This window comes from Erithacus rubecula (genome assembly GCF_903797595.1).
Source record: "Erithacus rubecula genome assembly, chromosome: 21".
Classification (NCBI taxonomy): Eukaryota; Metazoa; Chordata; class Aves; order Passeriformes; family Muscicapidae; genus Erithacus; species Erithacus rubecula.
Window position 1 is genome coordinate 4,015,267 of NC_136673.1, and position 12,953 is coordinate 4,028,219.

The window sequence follows — 12,953 nt, forward strand, 5'->3', positions numbered from 1 at the left end:
GGCAGCCAATTGTCAAGCTCAGGGCCTTCAAGACCTCACCATTGAGTGTCTTTCAAAAGCAACTTTAGCAATTTCCTTTGCCCTAATTAGATTGTGTGAGAGGGACTGAGCAAACCAAGGCCCTTGCAAAACTTTTATGGCCCTGTTGGTTCTGATCTTCTGCAGTGACAGGACTTGCTTTCAGTGTGGCCTTTTTGCCCTTCATTCTCTGTACCCCATTCCCTGTCCCCATTTTTGTACCCCATTCTCTGTACCCCATTCCCTGTACCCTATTCTCTGTACCCATTTTTGTACCCCATTCCCTGTCCCCATTTTTGTACCCCATTCTCTGTACCCCATTCCCTGTACCCTATTCTCTGTACCCATTTTTGTACCCCATTCCCTGTCCCCATTTTTGTACCCCATTCTCTGTACCCCATTCCCTGTACCCTATTCTCTGTACCCATTTTTGTACCCCATTCACTGTGCCCCATTCCCTGTACCCCATTTTTGTACCCTATTCTCTGTACCCCATTTTTATACCCCATTCTCTGTACCCCATTTTTGTACCCCATTCTCTGTACCCATTTTTGTATCCTATTCTCTTGGACCACCCCAACCACAAGCACAGGCTGGTAACAGGAATTGTTCAAAGCAGAAATTTCAGCCTTTCTAGCATCTCTCAAGTGGATTGTTCCTTGATCCTGTGCCCTATTGTGTTTGCTTTATTTAAATTTGCACTGCTGTAGGATTTTTGGGTTTTTTTGCTCCCATGAGATGGTCACTGAAGAATTGGCCCTTCCATTGCCCATGGACACGAGGCAGCAGTGACCTGCTGAGGTGTTATATCCTTGATTTCCCTGTGATTAAGTAATGGTGGTGTGAGGTCACACATGGAAGGGGCAGTGCCATCTGAGGCAGTGGAAAAGAAAGGAGGGTGGTGCACTGAAAATGTATTGAGCTTCTTGAAAGGGTACTGATACCAGGTTAGTGCTTCTGTGTGGAATAAATGTAAAACTGGATGGTTGTTGTTTGAGCTGTATTCTCTCTCTTGAAAAGGTGACCCACAAATATTTTTCTAGAATTCTGAGAAGTTGAAACTCATGGGCTTTGCCAGCAGAGGAAAGCAAATCAACTCAAACTTTTTACCCTAGTCCTGCCTTGCTGCTCTCTACCAAGGTCTTTGAGGAAAAGGAGCTCAAGGAGACAGGTGGATTGATACTGAGGAATCTGAGAGTTTGCAAAACACTCCAATTACCAGTAAATCCCAAGAGACTTGTGAAAGAGAGCCAAGGGAAACCCCAGGGAGTAGCTGCTGCTGTGTGTCAGTAACGACTGAGTGGAGTTGGTGGCACTGTGAAAGTGATTCTGAATGCAAGGCTGGTGATGAGAGAAAGCCTTCCCCCAAAATGTTCTCCCTGGCTATTTATGAGGCTTGGTGAACCTTTTCAGCTTGGGCAAATGCACATGAAATGCTGAGATGTTGAGAAAATTAATCTTGGTAGAGTAGGGAAAGATCTGGATGGATGAGAGGAATGACTCCTGCCCGTGCTGTCCATTCCTTCTCATGTTAGAGGTGCCCCAGACCGCAGGAGTATCTTGGTTGTTGGTTTGATTTGGGGGAACTGCCCTGTCCCAAGGTCAGAGCCCTCTCCTGAGCTCCTGGGTGTGAGGAAGAGCACAAAGCCCTGTCAGGATGGAAGAACAGAGCAGCCAGCTCGGGATCAGCCGCCAGCGCTCCCGTCTGATCGTGCTGTAGAGTTTAGAGTCTTGTTATCCCAGTAACTGCTGTACACACTTCCTGACTTGCCTTGATTTATATCCTCCAACCTCCTTTAAATGGCTGTTTGTACATCTGTTCATTCTGACTCTGGGAACAAGTCACTCCTTAACGAGCGTGCTGGAGCGCTGTGCTGTGCGTTATTTCGGGGTGGGCGCTGTGCAAAGTGGCTCCTCTTTTACAGCACTTGGAGCCACAAAACAGCCTGGTTAGTGCTTGTGGGAAGGCCTTTGCTGCCAAAACATCAGCTTCCCATTCTTTTAACGTGTGTGGGAGTTGCATGAAAACACTTCAGTGGGTGGCTGACACATTTTTAGTACATTAAGCTCCTGCTTCCGTCCTTAATATATTCTATTTTGCAACTAGCTAAAAGATACATGTGTTGCAAAACATTTCCTAACAGAGTTAAATCTGCACACCTGCTCTGCTATTGCGCCTGGTGAATGTAAAATCCAAGGAGTATGTGAGGACATTACTAATGAACAGAAAATCAAGAAGGGAGATTGAAATGTGTTTGGACTCTGTGTTTTGGATAGTATTTAGACTCTCTTTTCTCTCAGAAGGGGTATGTTTTTGGAGCTATGCTGGCTGTGGATAACTAAAGGGTCTCATTCAAGTCCTTCTCCAAGTTGATGGGTTTTCTCACTGGCTGGCACATCAAATAACACCTTGACAGCAGCTTCAGACTTTTTTCTTCAAGGCTGCATTTTGTTTCTCCAAATCAAAGCCAGACTGGTACCAATATAAGGCATAGCTGAAGTCCTCTCTCCTTGAGCTGTGCTCCAGCTTCCTGCAGATTCTGCTAAATTGTTTCTTGGCCTTTTATTTTAGGACCAGATGACCTGCAAGTCATCTGCTCCTCAACTTCAGACCATCACCTAGGAAACAGCTAATTATTTGTAGGTAGAGATCAGTTTGTCTTTGGACATTTCCACCCAAGGCGAGGGATTCTTGAGCATTTGCCTTAATTTTTTTTTCACTTTTCATCATAAGCAACCTGGTTTTAGTACTTAGATTTGTTGTGGAGAAAGGTGTGCTCAGAACTAGTGCTGCCTTTCAGAGATTAAGTTCTGCCTCTCTGTGTTTGAGTAGTAGGTGGCCATGAGCAGATCTTTTTTCATCAGTGAAACAAGCTGAAGAACCAAAGGTATCACTACCATTTATACACTGGATTCTCTCAGATACAATGCAAAGGGGCTGTAGCAAAATGCTGTAATTCAACATCACCATCCTGAAATAGGTGTTTGTATCCTCCAGGATACAGGCCCATAGTAGTGGATCATTTTTTATTGCATTAATCTGCTAACAATCCTTGCATTTTAAACCTTCCCTGTTATTTCTGACCTTCAGTCCATCTCTCCCCAAATTATACAGATAAAATTCCCACTTCCATAGCCAGTTGCTTTTAGGCATAGCTGCCATCCCAGAAGACTCTTCACTGTGCTGATACCTCCAAAGAATTTTTACTGAAGTGATTTCCTTATTAATTTTAAAGGATGTAGCAGCACGGGGACTGGACCTGCCTCAGGTGACCTGGATTGTACAGGTGGGTTTGCTCTGTGTGTCTGTGTGTGTTAAGTGCAGCTTTGCTCAGATGAATTCCCTTCTCAGTCCAGAACCTTCCTGCAGTTTGCTGGCCTTGATGCTGGTGCCTGCAGCTGTGGGAGACCTACAAGTTCCTGAGTGCAGGATTAGGACTCTGGGTTTTGCCAGGATAAAGCATTTCTAGCATAGCCTTGGTCTGTTTGTCATAACTCTGGTGTTACCATCTCCATCTGGCTGGAGATGAAGCACCCTCCATTCCCCCACCCAGGAAGCCAAATTTTGTGAAATCTTGGCCATCTCTTGCAGTTCTTCTCCTGTTTTCCTGAGCTTGCTGGGGAGGCAGTTCCATGAGGAGTTTAAGTGCATTCCTAATGTTAAACATTGAGTATCCCAGTAGTGTCAGTGCAGTGACCTGAGTCTTTTGAGTGAGGTTTGGCTGGGTTGGGGCTGAGTAGCAGCAGGTATCCAGCTTCCAGTAGAACTGCATGGTTCAAATTTTCCCTGAAAAAAACAAGCCCAGCAAAACCCCACACTGCTGCATTGCTGTTGACAGAAATATAGTTCTAGGGAAAAAAAAAATAGAAACAAAGGAAGATGGATTGAACCTTAAAAATAGCAGCCTGTCGGTTCAAAGAGGAAGCTGAGAGCATGAGACAGATTTCATTTCTATAAAAGATTTATAATTAAGAAAAGGTTAGTTGAATAGAGGAAAAACTGATCCAGAGATTCACATGTATCAAGTGACACCTGGGTAAAAGGAACAGGGCACAGAGCCTCAACAAAGCTTTTTAATTTCTACCTCATCCCTTCAGGTAACAAATTTGATTTGATTTTTGTGGTTTTTTTTAAAAAAAGAATGATTTTGTAGCAGCCAGCTAGTCGGAGAAGGCTGTGGAAGCGAAGTCTTTAATTCCCAGATCTGTATATTAATATAATTTAACCAAAGATATAGTTGCCAGTGTTAGAACGCAGTGCAAATTACCTAAAACCCTGGGAGACTTCTGTGTGTCCAGAAGGCGAAATCTCAGCTGTCCTGAGAGCTGTGTCCAAGAGCAAGGACCTGCAGGGAGCAATTAGATTGCTCACAGCATCTTACTCACACCTCTAGCCAGTAGAAACTTTGCCAGAGGGCACAGGTATAAACACTAGAGTGGGCTTTGGTTGTTGGGTTTTTTCCAGTTAAACTGCTGAGGGCTCATTTCTGAGCAGTATCTCTGTGCTTGTTCATTTTTTCCAGGAAAGAGAAGAAGGGGGGGAAAGAATAGGGGGAGGTTAAAGGCAGGGAAATATGTCACTCTTTATCAGATCTTGCAAATGGCTGGGCAGTTTTGATTCCCAGTGAAGTAAATGAGAGGTATTGCTATATTTGGAGGGTCTTTAAGGAACATTTTCATGGTTCCATGGTAGTTGGACAGGGGAAGACAGTTGCTACCTGTATCATAGATTGCTGAAAACACTCCCTCCTCTGTCTTAGATTTATTCTATGATATTGCTTTAATCCAAACAAAGCAATTTAGCCCAACTCCAAATTGGCATCAGCTATTTTTTATTTTTTGTGGTTTTTCTCCCAAATGCAGAGCAGGCATCTCCCTGCTCCATGTGGACAGTCCTGGGCGCTCTTTGCTGTGAGATTTGATTCGATTTTTTTTTTTTTATGGGGAAGCGAACAGATTTCTGTATAGAAATAAAATATAACAGGCAGAAAGAGACACTGAGATGGGGAAACTACCCTATTATCTGAAAGTTGGCCAGCATGTCACATCCACATGTCAAAAACCTGCTGCAGCTGAGGGGCTGAGCCATGGTTGTGCGGACCAGGCGCGTTACAAACAGCCCAATTCCCGGGGATGTGCAGCGTGCGGGGTGTGCCTTTTGTTCCAGATGGGCGGGCTGGGTGCTTGCCTTCTAATTAACAAGCTGTTAATTCCTCTTTTTCCCCCTTAAGTACAACGCCCCGGCTTCACCTGCGGAGTACATCCACCGCATCGGGAGGACGGCGCGCATCGGCTGCCGCGGGAGCAGCCTGCTTGTGCTGGCGCCTTCCGAGGCAGGATATGTCAGCTTGCTGGCTTCTCACAAGATTAAGTGAGTCAGAAACGCGAGCAAAAGTTTCAGCTCATCCTTGCTAATTAACCTTCCGTGGCACTTGCAGCGGGACTTTGTCTCGTGCAGGTTTTAATAAGAATTTATTAATTCTCGTGATCCGGACCTGGCCCCAGACTAGCAAAAGGAGAAGAGGGAAGTGTGTGAAAATCATCAGCCTGACAGGTTGTGCATGAGTGAGTGTGTGTGGTGAGGGGCAGGGAGGAGATAGGCAGAGATTCTTTGCACTCCATTGTTTTCTCTCTGGCCCTGTGTTCAGATTGTGATTTTGTGGGGATCACAAGTCAAACGAGCCTGTCAGATGCTGCCTGGCTCTCTGCCTGCATTGGCACCATATTGTCAGAGACTGTGCTGGCCCCTGGGGAGAGATCCAGGGGAGAAATGGCTGGGGAGCTGTGGGTCATATCTGCAGTTAGTTGACCAAGATGTGTTTAAGTGCTTTGTGACAGGAATGGGAGAGGATCTGGCAAGTGGTGAGAACCCAGTGTGGTCATGGAAGGCAAAAAGGGAGGGTTGACTCTGCAGACCCAAAGTGGGGTGTGCTTCCAAGCCTGGGAAGGCTCCTCTTACCTGGCTCTGGCTTGGGCTTGGGAGCAGCAGCAAGGAGAGCAAGCCAGGCTCAGTAAGGACCAGCCCAGTGTGCAGTCAGGTACCTGATGGCTGACACATGATGAGATTTTAGTCAACTCTGCTTGCACAGTGGTCCATTTGTGGAGAAAAACCCACAACTGGCTGCTCAGCATTGCTAGGCAGGATCTCCAGCCTCCTCAGCAGCCAGCTGGGTGTTTGTGCCTCCCCTGGCTCCCTGCTCTGCTGTCTCTCAGTGTTTGAGAACATCAGCAGAGTCCCTTCAGTGTTGTAGCTATGTTGATGGAGCCCTGTAAACTCCTGCACAAATTAGTTCCCTTTTATTTCTTGTGTTTCTGTCGGGTGGAGCTGCTTGGAATCGAATTTGGTTTTGCATCCTTGAAACAAACAAATGTTGGCAGTAAATACAGGCTTATTCTAGGCTGTGAGCCATTTAGTGGTCTAACAAAGAGCCATCCATCATCCCAGGTAACTATCTATTAAGCAGACACCAGCAAGACATGGAAGGCTAAGCTGACAGGGTTTTTTTTCATGTAACAAACAGCACTGACATTTAAAGGTGAAATCCCACATAATTGTGAATTTTTAACTCCAAGTAGAAAGTTCTATTTTTCTATTTTATAATATTTTGGTAGTGTTAGAGGAAGGAGAGGAAAATTTCCTTCTCTTTTATTTTAAATGGTAATTCTTTTATGCAATATTGTTGTTTTTTCACAAGTTTAGGGAAGTGTCACTCAGGCTGGTAATTACATCTGCTAAGCAAACCTGTTGTTGTGTTGGCCGTGGTCTTCAGGAATCTTGAAGACTCTGAACAAGCAGGAGGAGATTGATGTGAATTTATTTTTCCCTCACTTTTCAGAGCCAGACCACTCTGGGGATTGCCTTTTCTTGTTTTGTTTGTTTGTTTTATGTTCTGCAAGATGAAGGACTTACCAGAAATGAGAGTAATTTGCCTTCCTTGACCCCCATCCTCAGAGGGAAGGCACGGGGGCGATCCGGCCTCTCCACTCTCCCCACATGGATGTGGAGAAAGGGCACTGGGATGGAGCAGGGAGCTGATGAATTACTGAGAAGATGCAGGAAGGCAGCTTGAAGCTCAAGGCAGCAAGTGCCATCAGCACAAATTGCCGTTACCCTTCATAAACAGAGCATTATGGTGATAATCCTGACAATTTAATTCAGTGCGAGGGCGAAAGACAGCGTGTGTTGGACTGTCACTGAGCCTCTTAAGCACTGCTCATTTCTGTTCCTTTACCCTAAGTCTTTGTAGCTTTTGACTTGGTCTGCACAACTTACTGGAGTTTCCTCTTTTTTTTTTTCCCCTCCATTCTTAGCTTAATTTTTAAATCTCTCGGTTTTTTGTCGAGGATGAATGTGTGTTGTGATTCTTTTTTTTTTTTTTTTTTTTAATTTGTGGTTTTTTTTTTTTTCCTTTTTTAAATGAAATTCCCGCTGGGTTTATTGAAATGTAAATACTTCATAAAATATGTATTTTGAAGAAGACAAAGCATGAGATGTATCCCCGCAGCCTTCAGCTGATGTAAATGAGCAATGCTCTGCTGGTTTACAGGGGATGAGGATCTGACCCAGAGTTTTTTCCTAAACCCCTCCACCCACCCCAGCATGCATGGGAGTAAGTCCAGGAATGTTGAGAGTCGGAAGTAATGAGAGCAGACGTGGCTTTGTTCCTGGATGAAAATCCACTTTGGAATTAGAGATGACTGCCTTTGAAATTGGAAATCGCTCGCAATTAATTTTCACCGGTACCTGAAGCCTCTCCTTGGCTTCCAGTGTGGAAAAGCAGCATTAGCCTTTGCCAAAACGATCTCACTTTGGCTCTGCTGAGATCAGAAATTCCCAGTGGGGCTCAGCAAAGCTGCCTCCTCTCTCTGCAACTTTCTGTTTGGGCTTTGTGTGCCTGGAAGTTGTGGCTGCTCTGCCCAGCTGTAAATGTGGATGTGCAGGCACGTGCACTCTTACATTTTCTCTACATTCCCTCTTTCCTTTTCTTTTTTGTTAAAAAAAAAAGGTGAGACTCCAAAATGTTCTGTCTCAGCTCCAAGCACAACTAACAGATTTCCCTTCAATGGGAGGAGGCAACAAGCAGAAGAAATGCAAGTTTCATTAATTTCTTTTTTTCTCTACGTCTCTTCTGGTCCCTTCAGCTGCAATCTCGCAGCGCCTGCCTCGACAGCTATCAGATAATTTCTTTATCTGCTAACAGCAGCCTAACTAATTTATAAAGGAAGAGGCATCACCATGAAGGCACGAGTCGTTCCCCTCCCTGCTCTGCTGTGCTCTGGGCTTGTGCTGCTCCAGCTCCCTCCCAGCTCCCTGCTGTGAACCCAGTGCAGGGATCTGCTGCTGGCGACGCGCCAGGCGAGGGGAGGACCCGAGGGGGGGACAACTCCAACAAATCAATGTCAAAGGTTTGACATTTTCATTCATGGCCGTGTCAAAGCAACCTTTGCAGGGGGAAGGGGGAGGTCTGCTTTCCTCTTGCTTAAGTGGTTGCCATTTATGTTTTAATTTGCTGTTATACTTTTTGAAACCAAACAGAAACTCTCGGTTGTTGTTTCATGCTCCATTTCCCTTTCTCCCCCGTTGCTCCCCCTCCTTTCTCTGCATCCTCTGTGAAGGAATCTGTGCATGGGGTGGCCCAGCTGCATGTGGAGAGGCTGCTCTCCCTTGTAGGGTGTCTTGTGGCCACTCTGGCCCATCCCTTCTAGGGTGGATGGTTGTTCCTCTGCACCTTCACCTTTCCTTAAGCTGTGATGCTGAGTTGGCTGAGGTTGCAAAAGTAAAGTTATTTGTTGCTTTAACTGGGAAGGATGGGCAGCAGGTGAGGATCACACTGTCCTGTCACACATTGTGGCAGAGATTCATCCATTCCTGCTAGCCAGCTGTTAGATAGTTTGGAATGAAAAGAAGATATCCTTGTTATAATTTCTTTCTGTACTTTACAAATTGAAGAATACCATCAAGTTTCAGAAACCACAGGCAGTTTTCTGACCATCTGAAATTCAGGAATCTGAGAACTGTTGGACCCCAAAGATTTCTGTCTTCCTTAGATTGGCTTAATCCCAAGTGAACTCCTTGGCTTCTTTTCTAGACATGACGTTTGCCCATTACTGAAAATTTGGGCCCACAGACATCAGCTTTTATGATCTGAGTAATTCCCTTGGAAATGGGACCCAGTTTGGATTCAGCTGTAATATTAATGGCCTGGAGCTGCACAGCTGTTCCTGTGCTGTCACCTGGGGTGTGTGTGCCCCTTAAGACAGTGTTAAAGAGGACAAAGAATTTCTAGTCTCCTATAAATGCAGCTTTAAGCAGGACTGCTCATTTTTAAATGAAGCAGGTTTGTAAGCATTTCCATATCTGGGCCATAGCAGGACCCAGCAGTGTCTTGCAGGCAGGACTGGAGAATAAATCATCTGGTTGAGCCTACAGGAGGAATGTGAGTCGACAGAATGAAAATAAATGCCCAGTGTGAAGCCTGGCTAGGACAGCTGACTGAGCCTCCTGTACTTAAAAAAAAAATGCTGTGGAATCTCTGATGGGCTGGGCTTTGGCTTTGCACTTCAGATGAGAGGGGAGGTGAGTTCTCAGAGCAGGGAAGGAAATCAAACTGTGTGTCTGGTATCAGAGGTGGCTTTTGAGGCTGTAAATGCATTGGAGAGTGAGTTTGTCCATTGGGAAGTGTCTGACCTGTGACCTGAGTGATGTAGCAAGGAATGGAATCATGTAGGATCCTGTGGGAAAGGAAGAGTGATGATGTGACCAGAGGGAAGGAAGCTGCAGGAGAATTGGCTGATAGAAAAAATTCCTTGGGATTTTCTTGTTACCCTCTGAGCTTGAGTGCCCCAGTCTCTTTCTCACACTTGCACAACCCAACTTCTGCTCCTGCCCATGGCACTGAGTGAAAAAAGAAATGTTGGACACTCCCTGTGTTCCAGGTGGAGATTGCAGATATTATTATTTATAGTTACAAAACAAATTTACAAGAAGCATTAATGCTATGAGCTGCTTCAGCTCTGTCCTGAGTTCCTTTTGGTGAAAAGAAGAACCAGGTGCTTCCCAATTGTCCTGATGCTTCTCAGTGCAAGGAAGGAAAAATTATGAAAATAACAGAAGTGTAATTCAAGTAATTTTTTTAATCAGTTCCTCTTGGTTTAAAGCCAAGGAGACTTTCAGTGACTGGAAAGTCCACGCTCAGTTATTTTGATGCTCTGCTAGAATTGGAGTGTGTGTGCTGGTGACTTGAAACAGTGACAAAATTGTGGGTGGAACTGTGTCTCTGTGCCACTGAAAGCAGGGATTTGGATTTTACAGTAGTTCCACTTTCAGGGGTGTTGAGGGAATGTCTGGGCTAAGACCTTGAGTATTTCAGGAATCAGTTCTCAAGAAATGTGAATCTCAACTGTTTTACTCTCCATTACCAGTCTGTGGCTCATTCCAAGCTGTGTTTCAAAGCAGGAGAAACACTAATTTTTTGTCTTTTGTAATCTTTTATCTTTGTTGCCCCAGTGTTTCAGAGCTGAAGATGGAGAAGGTGTTAGCCAGCCTGATGAAAGATGATTGCTTCAAGCTGCACAGGCCAGGGAGGAAGGTGAGTTATTCTGCTGCTTTGGAGCTGCTCCAGTTTTCACTTGCCACTTCAGCATCACAAGTGTTCCTGCCTCAGTGTCTGTCTTTGCATCCATGATGTCAGACAGTGTAAATAATTACAGAACTACCTTATATCACAAGTTTTCAGTCTTTTGTTGTTCCCTGCTTGCTAACTCTTCAGCAAATATCTTTATAACAGGCAGGGAAGGTTTTTGGATGCAAAAGCTCTGTGTTTCTTCCTGCACAGTGTTTCTGGTTTTCCTGTGTTTTCTGCACTAAAATACTGTTGGAGATGACAAATGGCTCTAAACTTTTCTGAAGAAACAAGGAAAATGCATTTGGTGATGTGTTACATTGTGATTTTTATCATCTGTATTTACTTGGAGCCTAAAACAAAGCTCCCTGGGTGGACAGGCACATTTTCATTTCATTGCTTGGGCAAGCTTTGGGTCTGCTGCAAGTCACCAATTCCCAGAATTCACTCATTTGCAATTGATGGCTCAGGCTTTGCTGCACCCTGGCAAATTAAATCCTGCAAGAACCCACATTTTGAATGGAAGTCAAGAATGTGTCAGGCATGATGCAGCACACACTCTTGTTCCCCTCTTGTTGCTGTTTTCTGCCCATGCTTTTGTTACCCTGTGTCTGTTCCCAGTGCTGGCTGGTGGGAGCCCTGGTGTTCCTGTGAAAGATGTTCAGTGTTCTGCACCTCACAGCCAGCCAGCTCTGAGCTCAGCTGAGATGCAGCTCTGTTTAAAACTCTCTCCCACCACTGTTTTTGGCTGAAATCAGCCTGTAATGCTTGTGTTTTAAATGTCTGGATCATGCCTAGGATACCACCTCATTACACAGGTCAGTCGTGCTTTGTTAGGACAGAAATTATTTTAAATAGTTCCATGTATAAATAATTTCCTTTTGACTCAAATGTGCTTATAGTAGGATTAACTTCAGATTTCCTTTGAAGACTTTTTCAACAATTCTATTTATGTAAAAATTGTATTTTAAATTTGTTACTGACATGAGACAGAATATTCGTTGTTCCAGATGTGGAGACAAATGTTATTTCATGGGAAATGGGCAAAAAATAGAATGTGTTTTGTTCCAGGAAATTAGAATTTAAGTTTTGAAAAATGGCAGGAGAAAATGTCTTTTTAGCAAACAAAACCTAACCAAAAACTGATCAGCTTGGTATTTCTGCCATGCTTCCAAATTATCAAATGCTCTACATATTTAAGCACAGAATTTTTTTAAATATACTTCTTTTGGCTTTCTGCCTTTCCTTCCAAAAAGCTCTAAACCCAGCCCCTCTTTGAGAGGAGGAGTTGCTGGTTTGGGCAGTGCTGCTGGCCCTGCAGTGCCAGGTGCTGCATGCAGGAACTTGCACAGAAAAATTTGGTTCCTTTTGCTTTCAAAGCTTGGATTAAATTCTTCTTTTCCCTCTGACATGAAAGCAAAGTGGGATTTTGCTGTTGACTTCACTGGAGTTAAAATCCATCCACTGTGGTTGTAGGATGGTTTTAATTTTTACAGGAACTTAGAAATACAGAACAACCAGTTTTTATGTAACTTAATCTGAAAGAATTGGGATTTAAGGACAGAGTTTCTCCTTATGGTAAAAATTCTGTAGCATTAAATGGGGATGGAATTACAACAGTTCTGTCAATATGAAACAGGCTCCTTCAGGAATTACTTGAAAAATACATTCATGCAATCAGTTGTTGTGTTTGTTAACTCCATGTTTTAGATTGCCATGGAGGCTCTGAGTGTCAGCAGGGGCATTTCCCAAGTTTTCAGGAGGGTTAATCTCTGTTAAATTCCCCAAATTTGCCACGTGGGCAGTAGAATAAGCTGGGAGTGCAGTGGGACAGGGAGGGATTGAGGAGGTGTCAGGAGGAGCTGAAGCTGATCTGTCTGGGATGTTGGAGGGAGGTTCAGCTCTGCTCTCAGCTCTCCCTGCTCTGAGTCATGTATATATTACAGCCCTGCACTCAGGAACCTCATTATGATGCTCTTCAGTTCTCATTGCCTCAACTCAAGTCCATTATAAGTACCACCTTGGAACATGTATTTTTTGGGCTTCTGTGTGCAGCCAGGGAGCAAGCTGAAGTGCCTGTAAAATGTATATTTTATATTTAGGTATATGAAATATATATGTGGCTATGTCTGGGCGTGTGAATGTTCACCTGCCTACAAAGAGAATAAATTTGATCTTTCAACTTTTATGGAGGGGGGCAAGGGGGACTTGGTGAGTTCTAGAGAAGGTGTGTGGAGGTTAGTAAAAAGTTGTTATTAAAACAAAATCCTTCATTTTGTTTTGAAGTATAATGGAAGCAGGAGATGTTACATC

General features: G+C 44.2%; 2 protein-coding genes across 3 annotated transcripts in view; one reads left to right on the forward strand and one right to left on the reverse strand.

The window, feature by feature from the left end:
* Window positions 1-12,953, forward strand: part of DDX31 (DEAD-box helicase 31) — a 43,344-nt gene that overhangs the window by 13,800 nt on the left and 16,591 nt on the right. For both annotated transcript variants that reach the window (XM_079324630.1, XM_079324631.1), the window contains exons 15-17: window positions 3,255-3,305; window positions 5,250-5,389; window positions 10,526-10,607. In XM_079324630.1, coding sequence (XP_079180756.1) covers window positions 3,255-3,305; window positions 5,250-5,389; window positions 10,526-10,607 — 273 coding nt within the window. The remainder of the gene's footprint in view (window positions 1-3,254; window positions 3,306-5,249; window positions 5,390-10,525; window positions 10,608-12,953) is intronic.
* Window positions 1,519-12,953, reverse strand: part of PRRT1B (proline rich transmembrane protein 1B) — a 424,933-nt gene continuing 413,498 nt past the window's right edge. The window contains exon 5 of the mRNA XM_079324648.1: window positions 1,519-1,530. The gene's annotated coding sequence lies outside the window, so the exon portion shown is untranslated. The remainder of the gene's footprint in view (window positions 1,531-12,953) is intronic.